We start from the raw sequence: 20,375 nt of genomic DNA on the forward strand, positions 1-20,375 counted from the left end.
GCCTCAGCCCCGCCCCGAGCGGCGGAGGCTCCCTGACCCCGGTGCCATGCGTCCCGGTGGTGCGGGCATGGCCGTGTCCTGGGCGCTGCCCGCGCCCCTCAGCCCGGCGCAGCTGAAGCGGCTGGAGCAGCACCGCTACAGCGCGGCCGGGCGCTCGCTGCTGGAGCCGTGGCTGCAGCCCTACTGGGGCTGGCTGGTGGAGCAGGTCCCGCGGGGGCTGGCGCCCAACGCCATCACCATGGGCGGCCTCCTGCTGAACTGCCTGACGGCGCTGCCGCTCATCGCCTGCTGCCCCAGCGCCACCGAGCAGGTACCGCCCGACGCGGCTGGAGCCGGGCCGGGGGCCGCGGCTCGGCCGGCAGTGCCCGGGGCCGTGCCCGGAGCCGGGGCCGTGCCCGGAGCCGGGGCCGTGCCCGGGGCCGTGCCCGGAGCCGGGGCCGTGCCCGGGGCCGTGCCCGGGGCCGGGGCCATGCCCGGGGCCGTGCCCGGAGCCGGGGTCGTGCCCGGAGCCCGGGCCATGCCCGCCGCGCTGCGGTGCCCTGTCCCTTCGGGCTCCCCGCAGCGACACGCGTGGCCCGCCCCTTGGCACGGAGGGCTGAGGCGGGGTTGTCCTGAGGAATCGGGGGAGCGGTGACGCGCAGCTCGCCCTTTGGGGCAGCAGGGGTCAAGCTGAAGATAGGTGCTAAGGCTGGAATGCCGAAACGCTGTAGGGATCTCGTGGAAGGACGAGGTTCGCTGCCCAGAGGGCGCCGTGCGGCTTTGGCGTGCGGGCACTTGGCCTGCTCGGCACGCTGTGGTGCGAGGGGCGCAGCCGGGCTCGCCTGGGGCGCGGGACCCCCGCCTCCCCCACGGCCCATCCTGCATTCCACGTGCGTGCCTCTGGCTGGGAAGGGAATGTCCCCTTCCTCAACACTGTGGTTGTCACACACGGGCCGTGGACGTAGAAACAGCAGCTGGTCATGGTAGAGGGTGCGGGCTGTGCTCAGGGGCAGGGCAGGGCTGGACCCACGAGACACGGCTGATGCCGCTTGGGCATCAGAGCTGCGGCTGGGTTGGGTGGCAGATGCGGTAGCTGACGGCTGCTCAAATGTATCCCTCCTTGTGTGGGAAACATTTAATTGCTTTGACTTCTGGAGGAAAAACAGGCTTCTTAACGTGGGCTGGCTGGTGCTGCTCTCGCTTGACCTGCAGTGCCTAGAGTTTCTCAGTCAATTTCAGGAGCTCCATCAGAGCTTCCCAGCCTGTTGCAGGTTTCCCATTGTAATCTTTATGGTAGAGTAGAAAATAGCAGGGGGAAATTGCTTTATGTGGATAAAATACCTTGAAAGGTGGCCATTGTTTTTCTTGTGTTCTGATGGGCTTAAATTCTAACAGCAGAGGTCGGCAGTTGGTTGGGACTTTTTTAATACCATAGCTTTACCCTGGTGAGTGTTCTTGTCAGAAGAACATTTCTTTTTCTCTAGTTGCTTTGCCCTTTGTGGCAGACATATCAGGAAACTGATCCAGATCGAAATTAGCTTTGGTTTGGTCTCACCCTAATCACTGCCCCAATACACATCACCAGGTAGAGGCACTCAGGCAGTAGAAGGGAAGAGATGACAGGGAATGGCTGGAAATTACAGATGGTCTTCTAGTCCCACTTTTAGAATTAAAATGCTTGTGCACTGCTACCTTTAGCTTAGTTCTGTGATGAAAATATAATTTGTGCCAGCTATGTGTCTGAATGCTCATTTTAGCTTTTTCTCTTTGTTATTCAAAACTGAAAGCAGAAAGTAAATTTTACGTAAGTTACTTTTCCTTTGAGGACTCTTGTACAGAAAGAAAAAGTTGTGTTGCAAATATCCAGGGAATTATTCATTCCAGGAAAACTTAGGATGGATTTTAGGAATTTTTCTGTTTGAACTGTTTATTTTTTTTTTTAATTGTGGAAGCTGGATTTTATAAGAACCTATAGTTTGGACTATACTTTCATGTTCAGATATCAGTACATCCTTTATAAACATGGAGTGTGGATCTAGTCATATCCTATTGTTTTGTTTGTTTGTTTATTGTGAGAATAGCCCTGATTTTCTGTTGCTGCATCACTTAGAAGCATCATTCTCCCTCCAGCTTGTTTGATGACTCAGCTTCCACCTATGTTGAGGTCATGTTTCTGGATGCTTTTTTGAAAAAGCTAAAACTGCTGCAACACTGACAGGTGCTGCATGCATTGTTGTAATAGCTCCTTTGTAGGTTTGACTGGGATGTGTAGGCTGGAAGGGATAGGTGGAGCTGACAATTATGTTAAATACGGTTTAAGTCACAGACTGAACTAATACTGTAGTGCACTTCAACAGCACCTCTTTCCATCATGAACATGTCTTGATCACCTGATGGACAAACATCCATTGTTTATAACATTGTTATAGTCTCACAGGTAGGAGCACTGAATAGAAGACTTGGATAAAGTTACAGGCAGGTTTAGGTTTGGTGTCGGGGGTTTTCTTTGAATTGGTTTATGTAGGTTTTTTTTATTTCCTAACCAATATTAAGCGGGCCATTTTGGTTAAGCACAGAAGTCTTGATGTTTCTACAAACCATCCAAAACAAGACTGGTAGTTTAAATCCCTCAGAGAGCAGCTGCTAATAGATGCTTTGAAAGGAGATCTTTCTCCAGTATATATATATATATATATACATCTTTCCAGCTGCCAGAAGAGTGGTTTAGCAGTCCCTTTGCAAGGGATTCTGTTTGGGTTACTTATTAGAAAGCAACTGACAGATCTGTTTCCCCACAGATATTGCCTTTTTCCTCATGATACTGCCTTTTGAATTAGTCCTTCTGAACCTGTTTGTACTTTACCCTTCCATTTTGTCCTATTGCAGTGATTTCTGTGATTTCATACTGCTTATTCCCATCTCCAATGAAATTAATGTCTCAAACCACAGAATGATCTTTTGTTCTCCTAACATGGAGCCATTATTTCCCTATACACTATCCTTTTTATCTTCATCAGTATCAGTAGCCACTAAAAGCCAGTTTGTTACTGACTGGCACAGTATGTTTTGGAATTATAAAATATTGTCTGCTTCAGTAATGTTTCCTTGCCTAGCAGGATCATGGGTTTTATATGACTGTCTCCTGTAAATGCATGTTTTGACACAAGCTTTCTTATTTGCAGCTAAGCCATTAGCAGGTTGCACCCCTCAGGCATTATTATAGCCATGATTCACATGCACATTTTTGTTTTCCTAATCTCTGTAATTTAGGACAGCAATCTGTAAAAACTGTATACATGTGTGGTGGTGGAGAGGACACCACCTGCACATTTCATGTTCTGTGGAGTGCTGAAATACTGTTTTCACTGTGTCTGCAGCCTGGGTTCTATTCCTACTTTTTCTCTTTTTTTTTTTTTTTGTTTTGTTTTGTTTTTGACACCTATTAGGATATATTTAGGAATGAAAACTCTTGCTGACATTAATAAGAACAGTGTGTATCTGATGCATTAGAATGTGAAAGGAATCCTCACTTTTTAGGTGAGGATTTCTATTTCATCGCCACCATAAGACAGTGAATTGTTTTGCTCTACTGCTAGCAGACCACTCTGAAGCAGCTAGTCAGTTCATAAGGCTTTGCAGGGGAATCTTGCATATCCTTCCCCTTCCTGAGGAAAACAGGAAGAAAGCATCATTATGTTCTTAAAAAGGAGAAAGGAAGCTCTGATGCTCTGTTCTCCTGATGATTGCTTGTGGAGGGGTCTAGCTTTGGTAATCTTTCAATATCAGTGACAGGTCTCTCTAAAATCATAAAATAGCTGGGTGGAAGAGACCTTTAAAGGCCATCCTGTCCAGCTTCTCTGCCATCAGCAGGGACATCTTCAGCTAAATTGGGCTGCTCAGAGTCCTGCCCATTCTGACCTTGAATGTTTCCAGGGATGGGGCATCCACCAACTCTCTGGGCAACCTGTGCCAGTGTTTCATCACCCTTCTTATATTTAGTCTAAATCTGCCCTCTTTTATAAAGCCATATGATTGTTAGAATGGTTTGAGAAGCTAGAATTTCAGACAGAAGTGCATGCTAACTAATTATTAGATTGTATTGAATTATAACTATTTGAAAATTAATCTTGTAGCACTTACAGCATGATCTAAGCAAAGAATCGGGAACAGAGGAAGACAGGAACAGAAAAGGATGGATTATGGATTTGCTTTTTGGGCAGTGATAGGAAAAGGGGGCAGGAACCCAAGGGTTCTGCAGAGAGCTAAGGGAAGGAAGGGAGGCTTGTGGTGGCTAGCTCTGTAGGGTTGTTCAGGAAGTGTGTAGTGAGTTTATAAAAGGGTTTCATACCTTGCTGAAATGTCCTGTTTAGAAAGCCATGTATCTAGGGAGAGTAAAATCAGGGAAGGGTCTGAGTGCCTTCACCTGGCTCTACTATCAGCTGTTTGGAGGGAGAGGAACATTCATGAGATGCTGTCTCTACTTTTCTCTCTCTCTCTCTCTCTCTCTCTCTGTCTTAAAAAAAAAGACTTTAAAAAAGAATGACAGCAAACACAATCAAACAACTGAACCACCTTTAAAATGAAAGAGGGCAGAATGAGGAAAAGATATTGACAGTTGTGATATTATGTAAACAGCAGGGACACAGCTGAGCTTTGTGGGAGAAGGAGTAAACTAGAAAAGAAGTTAAACTGGAGCAGTTGATATGAACAGGACGTGTGTGGAGGGGGAGAGCATGGAGGAAAAAGTATTGCCTGACTTGGAAAAGAAATGTGAAGCAATGAGTGGAGTGGGAAATTCAGCCAAAACCCACAAGACCAGTTGTGAGTGGGAGAAGGAGGTTATTTGTCATGCAGTAAGAAGGCACAGGAATCTTGACACAGAAGGGTGGGAGCTCTCTCAGACAGGGCTTGTTGGAAAGATGAGGATGTTAAAGGAATGCAGAGGGTCCTTGGCATTCATGAAATGCACTTACTTGGACTATGGTATGTTTATTTGATTATTATTTTTTTCATCCATGCTGTCTTCTCTGCTGTAGTTCAGGTTTGAGCAGCCTCTTCCCTCTTCTTGCTATTAGTATAATTGCACAGTGCTTTGTGCCGAACAGGAGCGTGGGAAATGATCCATGTTTAGGGGGTAGGGGAAGTCCAGTCAGAATGTTTCCCTCTAGTCTGGATCTGATCCAGAGATGTGCCATGTAAACTAGAGCAACACTATTAAGCATGGATTGAGGAAGTGAGATTATGGCTAAACGTGATGAGTAATTAAGGAACTGAATCTTTAAATACTGCAGAAGCTTGGCCTGTTGAATTCTTCAGATTTGAGAGCTGTACTTGAAATAATTTCTAGAGGTTTCCCTGACACATGTAGTCTTTTGTAGATGTCCATGCTCTTTTGTGGGGTGGAATCATGGAAGGAGAAGAATGTGTGCTGTTCAAGTCCTTTTTTCTCCTGAAGGAGAGGCATGTCACACAAACCTGTCAAACACTACATGTACATGGCTTTCTTTGACATGCTCTGGGTTAGCAGATGACCAATTCTACTGTATCCAATCTGTGTGTGACAGGATTCTGGGGTTGTAGTATCTTCAGACACCCCTTTGAATTGAAGCAGAGAAGCATCCCCCTCTCCCTCCCTGCCTCCTCCCCCTCAGGTTTCTGTTCTCTTCTAGTTCTGTGAGAATAGCACCTAGGTCTGGCCAAATAATTAATTTGCTTGTGCAGGATATAACTTTGGGCAGAGATAATAAACACCTCATCAGTGAAAAGCTGATGATTATTGGGAGCCTCCTGACCTTTCTGCTTAGCCATGTGAGCATTCTCAGATGCTCCCACTTCTCTAATTTGAAAACTACTTGGGTCCAGTGTGGGAAGCCATCAGGGGACATCCCTGAATGGACAGCCAGGCACATGAGAAGGCAAAGGAGACAGCAGCAGGAGCTGTATGGGGAGGGTGGATAGCAGAAAAATCCATGGTTATTAGGAACCTTTGGTGATCTGGAAAACTGTGGTTTACCAATTAAAGCATGAGAGCATTCATTTAATCTGCTAAATGATAGTTGTTCACAAGTGAATTTTGGTTCTTGTCACTCTGGGTTAGCTTTGAACTCCTGGCCTAGGGATGAAATGCTCCAGATAGTGTTTCTAAGCTCTCTGACATAATGCTATTCTTACTAGGATCTTCTTCCTTTCTCTTTAACTGTGAGGGATACCAATACATCTGCTAAAGGTGCTAATGGATACAGATGATACTTACTGTGGGAAACAGATGAAAATGCTCACCCTTTGTCCAGATCAGCAAGGGCAGACAGAGTGCTTGAGGGATTCTTGCTTTAGTTTGTCCCAGTAGGAGCTAATGCAAACAGACTTGGATTAGCCTGAATGATCATTCCTATACCATAACTTGCAGCTGAAAAAAAACTACTGTTTTGTCAAAAAACCCTAATAGGAGAAGTTTGAGTTAAAGCTGATGTATTTGGGGTTTTTTTTGCATATATTGTGTTAGGCTTGCTTTGTGAGAAGCTAAATGTAGATCTCAAGGTATCTTTTCATAATTAATACAAGTATGTCGCCATAAGGGCACCTCACACTGCAAATGACCTTTGTGGCACTTCACAGAAATATTGCTGATAAAATTGGCAGTGGTTTTCAAACACTCCTTTAAAAGACAGCAGTGCAACCAGTGATTTCTCATGGTCTTTCTGCTCATCGGTCTGGAGCTGGCGTGTTTGAGATTCTCTGTTATTCTCCATATAACAAAGTTATTCTGAAAGCCAGTGTACGTACTGTGGTAACTTTAGTATGTGGATTATATCACAGCTAAAATGATCTCAGCTTCAACAAAGTCCTAACTGTGTTTTTCTGTTCTGTAGTACCTGAGAAACGACTGACAGACCTCTGTTTTTGAAGGGTACAAGAGCAAGCCACAGTCCCCCTGCACAATGTGAGACCAAGTGAGCTCGTGCCATGAGAGACCCTTGAGTTCTCTGTGCCTCCCATGGGGCTTTTGGTGATCTTCAGTCCTGGGGTAGCCACAGGCACCTCTTGTTCGCCACAGGTTCTGTGCTTTCACCTTCATCAGAGGAATGAAACTTTTCCAAAAGATGGCTAAACATTTCCTCCCTGGTTTCACCACATCCCCCAAGACAGGATTCCTTTGTGTAACTAGATTAAAAGGGAGAAGAAACCTAAGAAACTCAAATAATTCCCTCACTAAGCATCAAATGTGTATAGCTGTCATCACTTGACCTGGATTTCTGTAGTGTGATCTTTGTAGGACTTACCAAATATTAGTATGTTAAATGTCCATTGGAATATCTCCTCATCCTCTTTCACCTGCTTAAGACTTCCTACATGACCTGTGATAACAATTTTCTTCGTTTCCATGGATTTAGGAAGGAGACAGCCTTGCCAGTTTTGAAGAATGTTAAGTTTTCTAGATTTTCATTTGCATACAAATCCAGAGCTTGCACCTAAAGTGAGTTCCTGATTCTTTGACTGTCTTTTCTTCAAAGCAGCCAACCATTTGACTTTGATGAAAGTGCATCAACCACCCTGAAGTACATGAGGAATTCTTAAATAACAGCAAAAATGCTATTCAGAACTGGACTTTCCTTAAGCATGTGGCTGCTTAGTGTGTTTTGTGACCAGTCTAACTGGAGGCATAACATTTTCTAGCTCAAGACAATGAGTATAATGATGATGAGACATCAGAATGTCTGGAGGAGCAGCTGCACCTCATCTGCATTCTTACTGCTGCCTTTGAACTGATGGATGGCTGCCATTTTTCCTTTTTCCACAGCAGTGACACTGGGTTTAGTTGAGTGTGGACAAATCTCAGCACAATGAGATCTAGTCTGTTGTATAATCTGATTAATATCCTTTACTGGTCTCAGGAAATACATGGACACATGTTGGCCAATTTGTGCTGCAGGAGAGGAGCTGCAGAGGTGTAGCAGCACCATAGCAGCTGTCCCTAAGCAGGGAGTGGGAAAGGATTCAGCTCTATGAATGCCTGTGGGTGTTTGCATGTTTAACCGGCAAGTTGCATTTCCAATATTTTTGCCTGACTTTGTTTTCATGAGCAGTACTTCTGAATGCTGTGGGTACCTCTGGAAGCTGCATGAGGCAAAAATGTTGCCTGTGCTTTGTTCCAAAGGTGTTTTAAATAATTTTTAACAAAACCTAATTCCTAGACAAAGCCAGACTGACTCTACATATGAAAATAGTGCTTTTGAAGGGAATGACTGCAGAACAGTTCCTTTGAGCCTAAGAGTGCTGTTAATGTAATGTAATCAAACTGACGATGTACATTAAGTAGATAGTTTCTCCTTCATATTTAGTTAATTACTTAATTTTTTAAGCCCTTTCCAAAGTGCTTAGGTAGTAAAATATCTTTCTCTAAAGGCTGAAGTCTTTATTTAGTAAAAAACTTAGTGGAGTTTTGTATCTATATGTTGTAAATATGAGCAAATCATTTAAGTGTCTGTGACACAAACTGCTGAAAGCTTTAGTAAGTGCATTTCTACTCCTTCCTTTTTTAAATATTATTTTTATTTTTATAACATTTTTCAGCACAAAGAATGCAAATAATCACAGAAATGGGTTTAAGGTATCAAAAAAGGTCAGTTGATGCAGAAGAGAGGCTAAAGTTTTGGGTTTGTTTTTTTTTTAAATACATAGAAGGACCTTATCTGGAGTAGTTCATGACTAGTTACTCCAAACCATGTAGAAATTAGTGCCAGATGTTTGGTATGCCCATTAAGTAACAAATAGCACAGTATAGTACAGTTTTGTAGTGAAAATTATTTTACCTTTAATGAAACAGATTATCACCTAAGAAATTGGGAACTACCTGTTGACCTTTTCTGTGAATCTCTTTCAGGCACCTTTTTGGGCATACATCCTGGGTGCACTAGGACTTTTTATCTACCAGTCTCTGGATGCCATTGATGGGAAGCAAGCCAGAAGAACCAACAGTAGTTCTCCCCTCGGAGAACTCTTTGATCATGGTTGCGACTCTATTTCCACAGGTAGCCTTAATTTACTGTCACCCATCCTAGTTTATGAAAGTTACCTATTTTCAGGAGCAGCTGATTAATCGCAGAATTATTGAAGTTGAAAAGGACCTCTGAAGATCATCTAATCCAAAGCTCTGCTTGGAACAGGGTCTTTTAGGATAACTTCACCATCTCCTGACCTTTGCATCCCTGGCCAGTAATGAGGTATTTTAGAAGTTCCTTTGGCAGATGTTGGATGAGATGTATTCTGCTTTTACTTAGCTGTGTATCTTCATGTGCTGCACTTTAGGAGTAAGGTGCCAAAATAGCAGTTTGGTAATAGGGCATCCAGCCTGGCACTTAGGAGAAAGGTAATTTATATTCTGTAGAAGAAGTAGTTCTAAAAAAGTTTGGAGTCCTTAAAAAGTAAGCCTTGCTCAGTTTCACTTTCTACAACTGAGCTGCTGGTGGTGCCAATGCCTGTAGTTCTTTAAAGCTCAATGGCTGAGACAATTGCTGTGGGAATTGGTACCTTCTTTATGTGTCACTTCCAGAGAAATGGAGCTGCCAGTCTCCCTGAGCTTGGCCCTTCAGCTGAAGTTGTTGGTCTTGCAAAGAACTCGATATGACAAGGCCAGGAGGAGGGAGAACAGCCACTGTAGGCTAGAGGGCAGGGCCCTGCCTTGGCAGGAAAGGAGTGCTGTGTTTTGTTTTCTCCTGCCAGATTGCCCCTGAGGGTCAGCTACTCAGTAAAGTATCAGTCATAGTATTACTTCGTTAGAGTAATGTAAATGTCCTGTGTTTTTATTTATTTGTTTTTTCAATTTCTCTTAACTTCAAGCAAAGAGGATATATGACTAACATATTCATTTCTTCTTTTCAGTATTTGTTGTCCTTGGATCCTGCATAGCAATCCGACTAGGAACAAATCCTGACTGGTTGTTTTTCTGTTGTTTTGTGGGACTGTTCATGTTCTATTCTGCTCACTGGCAGACATACGTATCAGGCATACTAAGGTTTGGAAAGTAAGTAGGTATCATTAGAAGTGCGTGTGGCCTAATGTCTGAGACTGCCAGCTCCTTGATTTTGGTTTCTTCTTGGTTTACTCCCTGCTTTCTCTTTTTCTCACCTTCTTTCTCATCTCCCTTCCAATATAGCAGACTTGTGTTTTACCTGACAAGAACTTGAAACTGCATAATACCAAACACTTGTTCTTTTAGCAGCTGATTTTAGCTCCATATGCTTTGTTTGCATGCATTTGGCTCTTTTTTCTGCAGATTTGTTGTCAGAACCCATACAAGCACCATACAGGCTCAAGCCAGAGAGGTCTTGTTTACATTGCAGACAAGTGCCCTGTGTAGGAGTAGGGACAGAGCAAGCATCTGGGTACCTCCCTTTGTAATCTCCCAGCTGTAGAACAGTTTCATCTCCAGGGGACTCTAAACCAAATGCATTTTAGAGAAATTTCCCTGCTAATGTGTTTCCCTTTCATAGACATCTTCAGTCTTCCTTGGAATGAACTCTCTGCACCCATTGCATCCTCAAGGAGTTCCACAGATCTCTGGCAATGCTTGGAGAATGTGAGGGCCTTTTTTAAATCTGGCTTATACTGGCTTTGATGTCCTTTAGGTTTTGAGTTAGGTCAGTTCTAGAGACTGCTGTGATGCTGTTCATGACTTGATAGAAATTTTTTCTGTTACACCGCAGCATAGGAGGAGAAGTCATGTCATTAATATAGAAGTCAATAATTTCAGTTTAACTGCTAATTGTGCAGGGATTGCTGCATCTCCTATGCCTGTGGTAGTTCCTGGTCATGGCCTTTGGCTGGTTTTAAGCAATGAGCTTCACTTCAGTATAATTACTTCTGAAAAGAGGAGAAGGTCTGAGACTTTTGTGGCAGCAGAACTGAAAATAAGGAATATATGAAGGCTGCTTCTGCTAATGCCAGTCATTTGCTAAATCACCTGTACACAGTCCTACTTAGCTCTGCCCTGCAAATGCCTTAGCAAATCAGCAGGCACGCAGGCTATGACCAGCTATCCCTGCACATTGCATCAAATGTAGCTGTCTCTATGATATTGATAAGAGCTCCTTTTGATTTGCTGGTAAGGCATTTTAGCACATTATTATATTTACCACTGTAATTCTTCTGCCTGCCTGCACATCCTATTGTTTTTAAAGGACATCTTGTGCTGTAAACAAAAATAGGTGTTTTACAGTGATGGCTGAAATAGGACTATTTCTGTCCATGACAGTATGCTGCTCTGAAGGGAGTTGGATTAGGCCATGAGCTCTGACCTTTTGCAGACATTACTGCTTTTCTGTACCTTTTATTCTTGTAAAAAGCATGAGAATGATTTCCCCACATTGGGAAGGCACTGAGACTCCTTTACCACATAAAGATTTTGTTAAAAACTTGGTGACTTCTACTTTAACATAATGATAGTGCATAATACAAACAGGTCACAATGGCCTGGTATTCCATTATTACTGTTTAAGGTTAAATAGACACAAATTTTCCATTAGATAACTTACTTCTCTCCAGTGAAAACAGGTCACATTTTTTTTCAAGGCTCCCAATTTTGTTTCTCTTAAACACAGAGGTGTGAATAAGTTCTCTAAATATGATGGTACATAATAAGATGGATGGAAGTTTTCATGGATGCTATTTCTCAATTAGCAGCACTCGATTTTAGAAATAAATCACAAATGAGATTCCTAGTGCTGATGGCCAGGAAGGATCAGAGAGCTGAATAATGTGACATTATCAGGTTGTGTTCAGTATCTGAGTAAAGTTTTTGGACTCTGATTTGGGCTCTGTTGCCACCAGCAGTCTGAGCAACTGTAAAATTAAGTATTAAACTTTGGCACAACAAGTTTGAGCCTCCTCCACCCACCAGCAACAACAAAGGCAATGCAAATTAGAAATCCTGGTGTTAATAGTCTAGAGTGCAACCTCTGGACACTTGGCATGGGTGCTTTTGTATAAAGTAACTGGCAAGTTCAGCAATGGCAGGGTGGATGTAACACTTCATCCCTGGCACAGGAAGAAGAGCCCACTCCCAGCCCCACTGTCCTGTGACCCTGTCATTGGACCTCAAACCACTTCATGAAATGGGCAGAAGGTGAAAAGCCTACACTGAACTGGCAAGCTGGACTGGTTCACCTTGCAGTCCAGTGAGCACTACAGCAAATAAAACTGAGAGAATACAACACCTTAGGAAGAAGAGGATTCCCCATTCTCTTGGCTTTAAGAAGTGGTGAGCGCCTCAGCTTATCATCTAACTGCAGTTTAAACTCTGGATCCTGTAAGAGTCACAAGATTGTGATGAAACTTAACATATGTTACCACCATCTTTCTGATGAAAGAAGAGCGTTTTAACTGAGATTATGAAGTTCAGATAAATGTTTTCCATTACCCAAAAGATGATTGCTATCTTCTAAAAATCCACTGCTTCCTGTGCAGATAGGTCATGTGCTAAGTATGTGGCAATACATATTTGCCACAATACTTTAAAACAGCAAATTTATTCCAACTGCTAAAAGAAATCTTGAACATTCATTATTAGTGTTTGCTGGTAACTTTAGTATCAAGATAAGGTACCTGTCTCAAAACTTTTGGTACCATAAAAGGTACCTTTGATATGCACTTTTTTTTGGTCGTTATTTTAATTATTTATGTTAAAACTTAGAAAGTACTGATTTTTTTTTTTTCTTGAGCCTTGGCTTCGTATGAGGTTTCATCAATTAAATACAAAAATAAAGAGTTGCCTTCTTGTCTGAGAACAAAAAAAAAATAGGTGAAATCTGGAGTCTGTACTTCATAGGGTATACAAGGCCACCTTTCCTAAAACAACTTTTATGGAGGAAAGCAAGACAGCTTGCTTTCATGTTCTCAGAAATATGGCAAATGCTTACCTATCCACTGACTCAGTCCTCCTTTGTTTTGCAGGCTGTATCTGTCAAGTTTTCATTATATGAAGCTTAAAGAAATCCCTTCTTTCCCAGCCTCCTTGTTATATTCTCTGCTTTTATATGCTGTGCTTTTAATGGAAATGATTGATTGCATTTACTATGAGTTTACCTTAAACCTTGATTTGACACTTACACATCAAGTCTGTAAGTTCGTACAGAATTCTCAAATAGTTAACAGTGTATTCATTAAAGAGTCCCCCTTCCAAAATTATGTGTAGCTTGCTCCAGAAAAGGAGTATAGCTTTAATTTTAAATCTTAGCCAGAGATGTGTGCCTCCATATAGAGTAGCTTTCTCAGTCAAGTAAAGAAATATTCTATATATACTTCCATCATTTGAACTACAGTTACTGGGGGTTTTATCCCCCCCCTCCCTCCGCACACACTTTACACTTCCAGCAAAAAGTCTTTGAGCTAAATCACTTTTTTTCCCCCTTCACAGAATTGATGTCACTGAAGTTCAGATGACCATAACAGTGCTGCTCTTGATATCTGCCTATGCAGGACCAGGAATATGGGACTATAAGGTGGGTGTGGTAAGTGCTCAGAGTTCCTGTTGAGTATCTTATCAAGTGTTCACAGTTCCTGTAGTATTTGAAGCTGCTCTGTACTTGCTCTGCTGCAAGTACTGTCAACACCTGCTAGTTGTGTAATGTTGTTTTAGCTTACTGTAGGTTATTTTATTGTCATAGTTAATTTAGATCTATTGGTGTGACTCCCTGTGCAGAGAGCTATAGCTACATAGAGGAAAAAAGACCCCATCTGCCACATATAAACTTCTGATCTGGAACTAGTATTCCACACATATTTAAGCTTTAGCAAATAGTTTTTTCTGGTTGTATATATTTTGTATATTTTATTGTAAGGCATACATTTCAATTAGACAATTTATCTTAAAATTTAAGGATTAAATACTTCAATTTAATGAAGCTATGGGATGAAGCCAGAGGGTTTTAATTAAGTTATCCGTATTTGTGTCGACGCAGATGTACTGATTTTTAAGAATTATGTCACAGCTTGTAAATATAACTATTTATATTTAAAGCATTGTTTTCTGTCCCAAAACTTTTCCATATCTTTGGCTTTTATTTTGATCTTTAAAGATGTACTTTAGTGGACAGTATCAAAAGATCTTCAGCTTTCTAGGGCTTTTACTCAGAAATTTATAGTTCTGATTGGTTATAGTGCAAAGAGCTGATATTTACTTTTTCATACTATTAATAACCAATAGAAATTCGCCTAAATATAAACCACCAAGAAATGAAAACTAGTTCAAAAGTTTACTCAAAAATTGAGTGTTTAGCTAAACTTTTTTTTCTTTTCCCAGCCTTTTTTATTTCTATTTTCAAAAACCTTGTTTTCATGATGGAAAACAAAGTAGGTGTATTAAACTTAAATTGTGATTAATTTTTTCTATTAGAATCTGTTGCAGTTATGCTGTATCTCAAAAAACTATATATTCAAAAAATACAGTAAACTGTTTCTATTTATTATTTCTTTTTTAAATCCTCTGCTGCCTTTGGAAGTTTCCTTGAAACTGCAATTGATTCCAAAAGGTAACTTAAATTAAATTTGTGTCTGGAGACTTTTCATGATAGTCTCATTATATGCAAAGATAGAGCATACAGATTACATGCCAAAATACACAGTAGGCAGATGGTGTTTGTTTTTCCTGTGGATCAGTGTTGTTTTATCCAGTGGAATAGAAGGAATTATCCCTCTTCGTATAATGGTGATTGATGGCAGTAGTCTATGTCATGTTTTCGCTTGTGTGATGAAAATACTTGAAGAACATATTAAGGAGGAGCAGAATAAGATCTAGCTGAATTTCAAGAGCAGAACTTAAGTTCTCAGTAGTGGAGTTTAAGCATTACAAAAGATACTTGTTGTTTTCTTAGTAAGGAAACAAATTTTAACCACTGTTGTCCTGAGCTTGTTCCCAGGAAAGTGAGGGTTCAAATAAAACGTTTCATTAGTAGGTAAGAGTGGCTGCTTTAATCACTTCTTAAAGAAGGTGTTGTGTGCTTAACTTTTACTATCTTTCTCTTGTTTTGTTGTGATTTGTTGGGGTTTTTTTTTGTTGTTTTGGTTTTGTTTCTTTTGTGTTCTGCTAAGGTCCCTTTGCTGGGCTTAGAACTGAAGTTCTTTGCAGTTATTGGCATCCTGTGTGGAACAGCACTATCTTTTTTCAATTACTTCCGTGTCATCTTTGGTGGAGGGGTCGGAAAGAATGGATCTACAATAGCAGTAAGTTGCTCTAAAAATTCAAATGAGGTTTGAATAATTTATGACCATAACTTATTGTGTTTCAGATGATCCATAAGGGTTTTATTTGTTTAAGCATTTAAGCAGACAGGTATGTGAGTGTTAGATGGCTAAAGCAAAGATCATTTTCTACCTTCTCTTTGCCTGTTACTGAATTTCTTCTGTCATGGGAACCAGCAGTCAATTTTCTTTAAGAATTGATTAGTGGTCACTGCAAAGGGTACTAAGAGCAGTAGCATAAGGCTTATGGATTTTGACAAGTTTTGACAACTGGTTTTGTTTAATGGGATTTGAAATATGTATAAAACCTGGACTTTACTGTGTGACTGAAGTTTAAGACAGTTTTTCCATCCCTTTATATCTTAGGGAACAAGTGTTCTTTCACCAGGCCTGCACATTGGACTGCTTATCACACTGGCCATTACAATTTATAAAAAGTCTACAACTCAACTGTTTGAAAAACATTCTTGCCTGTATGTCTTGACATTTGGGCTTGTGAATGCCAAAATCTCACAGAAGTTGGTGGTAAGTCAGTCCTAAACTTCCTAAAACTAAACTGGTTCTTGGCTTAACACTTATTGGATCAGGGGGCACAGTTTTCCCATTTTCCTTTGCTACTGTATTACCAGATTCGTGGTGATGAAGATTCTGAACTAGACTCAGAGAGATTATGTATGATACTGATGGAAACATGTATTTGCTATTGAATGGACTGGTTAGGACTTTCAGTTTTAACTTATTCCTAGAAATGCACTTAGTGTCTGTCATTAACATCCTAACTGTGGTCTCTTAAGCCGTACTAGCAGTGCTGTGACCTCCTTTAAGTATCTGAAATAAGAATTTATTATGATCATTAAAATGAAGAGAGAAACTTTTCCCTTTCTATTCTGTCTTTTTGGTCTTTGTATTTTTTGTACATAAAACACTCCTTAATGGATTAATAAAAAAGTTTCCTTACTACATATTTATTAACATCAGTAATCCAGCCAGATGCTTTTATTTTTTCCTCCAAGGATGACATTTATCAAACACTAGGAAACAGGTATTCTACAGACTTTCTCACTAAACAGTGAGAACAAGTGTTGCCACCTAAGAAAAGGTCTCCTTCCTAGTTAACTTTTCGCTATGGAAAGCCAAAATTAAAAAAAAATCATAGTATTTGTTTTCAGTAATACACTTGCATAGTCTTACCTTTTGAATAGAGTGCTGGAAAAGTAGAGAATGGGGAGCCCCTGGAGATAGCTGAACTGCACAGGTATAGATGTAACTTCCAAGAGGACATTGCTGGGCAAGAATGTGATGCCTGTTAGCTGGTAGTTACACCAATCTTGCAGGGATGCACTTTTTAATTTTTTTTTTCAAACGTAGGTGGCTCACATGACAAAAAGTGAAATTTGTCTTCAGGACTCTGCATTTATTGGGCCAGGGCTTCTGTTTTTGGACCAGTACTTCAACAGTTTCATTGATGAATATATTGTTCTGTGGATAGCATTTGTAAGTGTTCTATACTTTTTGTTTGGACCATGCTTTAAGGAATGGCTTGAGAATTGTCCCTGTCATTCTCCTCTGTCATTTTTGACTTGCTCACATTTCTGCTGTCACTGCAGAGGGAGTACCAGCCTATCAAATAAATAAGCTATTGGGAGCTGACTGGCTTGCTTTCCTTAGAACAGAGAAGTAAAAGTAAATTTATAAATCTCTCCTGAAATTATGCTTTAGTCCATATGGATTTTTTAAAGTCATTCTTTGAACTGCACACAAATGTTTTTTTATCAGATCTTAGTGTTTAGTGCTGTTAGGATGTTGGGGTTTTGTGATGGTTTTATTTTTAATTCTAAACTAGACCATTCTGTAGCCGTATGTTACAATGATGTATTTATGTTATGCTTGTGACTTGGATAAATTCTGATTAAAGTATAGCATATTTATAGTAGGGACAATTTTTTAAAAATGGATTTTTTAACCTGTTCTGTTTTGTTCTTTTGAAGTTCATATCCTTGTTTGATATGCTGAGATATGCCAGTGGTGTGTGCCTACAGATTGCCGCTCATCTTCATATACATGTCTTCAGAATTTCATCTCATCAAGCTCCTGAGCAGGTTCAAAACCATAATGACTGATTAAATAGGTCAAGGACAAGAAGCAGTTAGGGGAATGAAGCAGCCTCTGTATTTTTAGGAAGACAGATTGAGCTTTTGAAGAAAACAGATTTGTGAGAAAGTTCACTGTTTCAGACATTACCAGATGTTAGAATTAGTAGGTACAAAGTTCTGCAGATGCTGTTGTACTTTTGAACCAGTATGGATTTCCCTGTGTTTCACACCACAAATACTGCATTTGAAAATGTTGCCATTGACTGTTAGGTAACTTTAATTCTGTACTTCTCTTCTGATGAATGTAGATGCGAACCAAGGGGCTACCAACCAGAATTCAAAGAGGAATTTCATGTCAAATCTTGTAGCATTAGGTTTTAAAGTTTTGTTGGAACTGCTCTGCTGCTGTTGTCAGATGTACCAATGAATTCAATCCTGCATTATTAAGACTGGTAAAATGAGGCAGCCATGACCTAAAAAATCACTCAATCTCTCCTCTGGTACTTCTAAGGAACAAGCTGTTGGATCAGTAGATAAAGGAGGTACAGCTCAGGAAATTTTTTTCTGATCCAAAATACTGTTATGAGTGCCTTTAGAATTAATGCATTCTCTAGTATCTAAGTACAAAACCTACCACATGAAACTTTAGCTTGCAATTTCTTTCAAGGCCAGTTTCTGGTTCTGTGGTCATAGTAAGGTCAGTCTCATTGTACTTTATCCTTAGCTAGACTACAGGTAGCTGTGTAAGGAGAGGATTCTAACTTGTATCTGTAAGCCTATGCAAGTTTAGGACAAAGTTCATTGATAAACTCCAATGTCTGTGGCTCCAGCACTGCAGCCCACCCTTCTGTATTTCCCTCTCTGGTCTTTTTGCTATCCTGTGTTTATTTACCTTACAGTTGATCCTATTGTCTTGTAGCTACCACTGTACTTTATCCAAACAAAAGAGCACAAAACTGAACCATAATGTAAAACTCTCCATAACAGGAACTCAGGCCCAATATCAGCTTCTCTCTACTTTTAAGAACAGACCCACTGAGTAACATAGATATATCTAATAAGAGGGCTGTTGTCATTATAGAAAAGCTGAATTAAAGTAGCTTGTTATCTGTATGAGAAAATAATTACTTGCACACAAACCCTATAAGCTAAAGCTCCTTTCAAGAGGTACTATTTGAATGTGGTTTATGTAAAAAGCTGTTGAATGTAAGTGTGCATTACTTCTTCCAGTTGCTGATATGTACCTGAGCTTCTGAGTTAATGAAGTCCTTCCTGAACTGTCCAATAAAGAATGCCATGGTTTGTTTTAAAAATACCACCACTGCAGCTTCCTACCTGCTTATTAATTCAAAAATACTTCCTGAGGCATTCAAGGAACTTTTTAAGTGGTGTATTGTCTGCTGGTCTGAAGGAAATAAAATAGCATCCACCACCCTCCTGCCTAAGAGGAATATAATTATCCTTTTGAGGGATAACTGTAACAGTTACTGCCTGTTAGAGTTAGGACTAGAACTCAAGTGACTAATAACAATTCAGAATGAATCCTACTACTCATGTTTGAGGCTGCAAATCACACAGCATCTGCACATTAATTTAGCCTGAAGCCAGGCCATGGTCAAATAGAAAAGAAGATGGTAATGACCATTTTACTTTGGCTGAATAGTGTATGCAAATTAACCTCCTGATGAAGAGACACAGGTAACATCTTAAGCGTGAAATGAGCAAGTTCTCCACAATGGTCAAAACTGTATCCTGGCATAGTAGGTGTAAGTAGTTTTGAGGATATGATTGAGGTATGTGGATAATAGGAAACGAATACAGAAATCACTCAGAAAGCCAGAACCATGACTCAATACTAACACACAAAACCAGAAGCAGGAGTTAATGCTAACAAATAACCTCCTTTTCAAGATCTGAAGCAGAACCTGTCACCTATTGCATAGTCTCCTGCCACTGGCCTTAGAGGGCAGAGACTCAGTAATTACAAACCAGCATTGTTACTGGTTACCCATGAGGCCCATTCAGTGTAGCAATAACTTCCATGTTTGCTCCCATAGCACTTGATCCATCAGTGTAGCAATAACTTCCATGTTTGCTCCTGTCCTGAATTCTGACAGGGGCAGAACAAGAAGTTCCATACTCGTTATGTTATAATCAAATAGGTGAAGTTGCTGCAAGGTAGCCGTCACTAATCTGGCTTCCAAACCTGGAGAACCACCATCAAATGATTTGACTCTGACCTAAAAAATGCTAGTAGGCTGAGAAGAAAAATATGGTTTTGAAACACATTATTGTGAAAACATCACATTTTGTGTGTGTGGGTGTGTGGATGGGGTTTTTTTGAATCTACTGTTGTATCAAATCAAAGCATTAAATATGTTGGCAACTGCCTAATTTATAAAAGCAGATATTCAGATGTAATGGTTTTCTATAAAAACAAACTGCATGCGCACTAAGCCAATTGTTTAGTTTATACTTTCTTACTGTAATGAGATACATGAAAGATAAATGCTTTACCCTTAAAACTCAGGCCTCCCTAAATTGCTAGTCATTTGGAATTGCAAAAATTAATATTCCATCTCAAAGGCTACAATAGCCTGTACTAAATAAATGAGGTAGATTTCTTCTAGCAGTGGGTCTACAAAAAGCAGACACCAAAATGCATAATGGTTAGTTATTGTTACTTGAGCTGATACACTAAGCTCATCATTTAACTAAAAGAAACCCATTTTCTGGACAAATTACAGAAATTTACAAATCTCTTACTAATACAGAGATAGTACAATGTCCAGACTAACGAAATAATTAGCAAAATTTAATTTACCATAATACACATAATTAAACAATTCTGAATTATGTCATACTTAGTGAATTTTTATAACAGCTAATATATCAGCAGACTAAATGTTGAAACTGTAAAAATGTGCAGCTTGTTAGAAATGCTTCTATTTGCACAATGTGCCTAAAGGCCTCAAGTTATTATGAAAAGCTTGGGTAATGCATATTCATTAACTCTTCCCCTTGTTACAATTTGATATTAGAAAAAGTGAAACAATTTAAACAGTCTGT

At 40.4% G+C, this 20,375-nt stretch overlaps 1 protein-coding gene across 4 annotated transcripts in view; it reads left to right on the forward strand.

Annotated features, from left to right (window-relative positions):
• Window positions 1-20,375, forward strand: part of CHPT1 (choline phosphotransferase 1) — a 21,596-nt gene continuing 1,221 nt past the window's right edge. Inside the window, exons 1-8 of one of the 4 annotated variants that reach the window (XM_021536435.4) lie at window positions 1-310; window positions 8,861-9,008; window positions 9,859-10,000; window positions 13,391-13,475; window positions 15,064-15,195; window positions 15,580-15,738; window positions 16,582-16,707; window positions 17,202-17,312. In XM_021536435.4, coding sequence (XP_021392110.1) covers window positions 47-310; window positions 8,861-9,008; window positions 9,859-10,000; window positions 13,391-13,475; window positions 15,064-15,195; window positions 15,580-15,738; window positions 16,582-16,707; window positions 17,202-17,312 — 1,167 coding nt within the window. In that variant the 5' untranslated portion in view covers window positions 1-46. Of the gene's footprint in view, window positions 311-8,860; window positions 9,009-9,858; window positions 10,001-13,390; window positions 13,485-15,063; window positions 15,196-15,579; window positions 15,739-16,581; window positions 16,708-17,201; window positions 19,710-20,375 lie in introns of those variants that run through there. The other 3 variants (XM_085570305.1, XM_085570303.1, XM_085570304.1) reach the window with 3 other exon arrangements.

The sequence above is a fragment of the Lonchura striata genome, chromosome 1A (assembly GCF_050655825.1).
Source record: "Lonchura striata isolate lonStrDom1 chromosome 1A, ASM5065582v1, whole genome shotgun sequence".
Classification (NCBI taxonomy): Eukaryota; Metazoa; Chordata; class Aves; order Passeriformes; family Estrildidae; genus Lonchura; species Lonchura striata.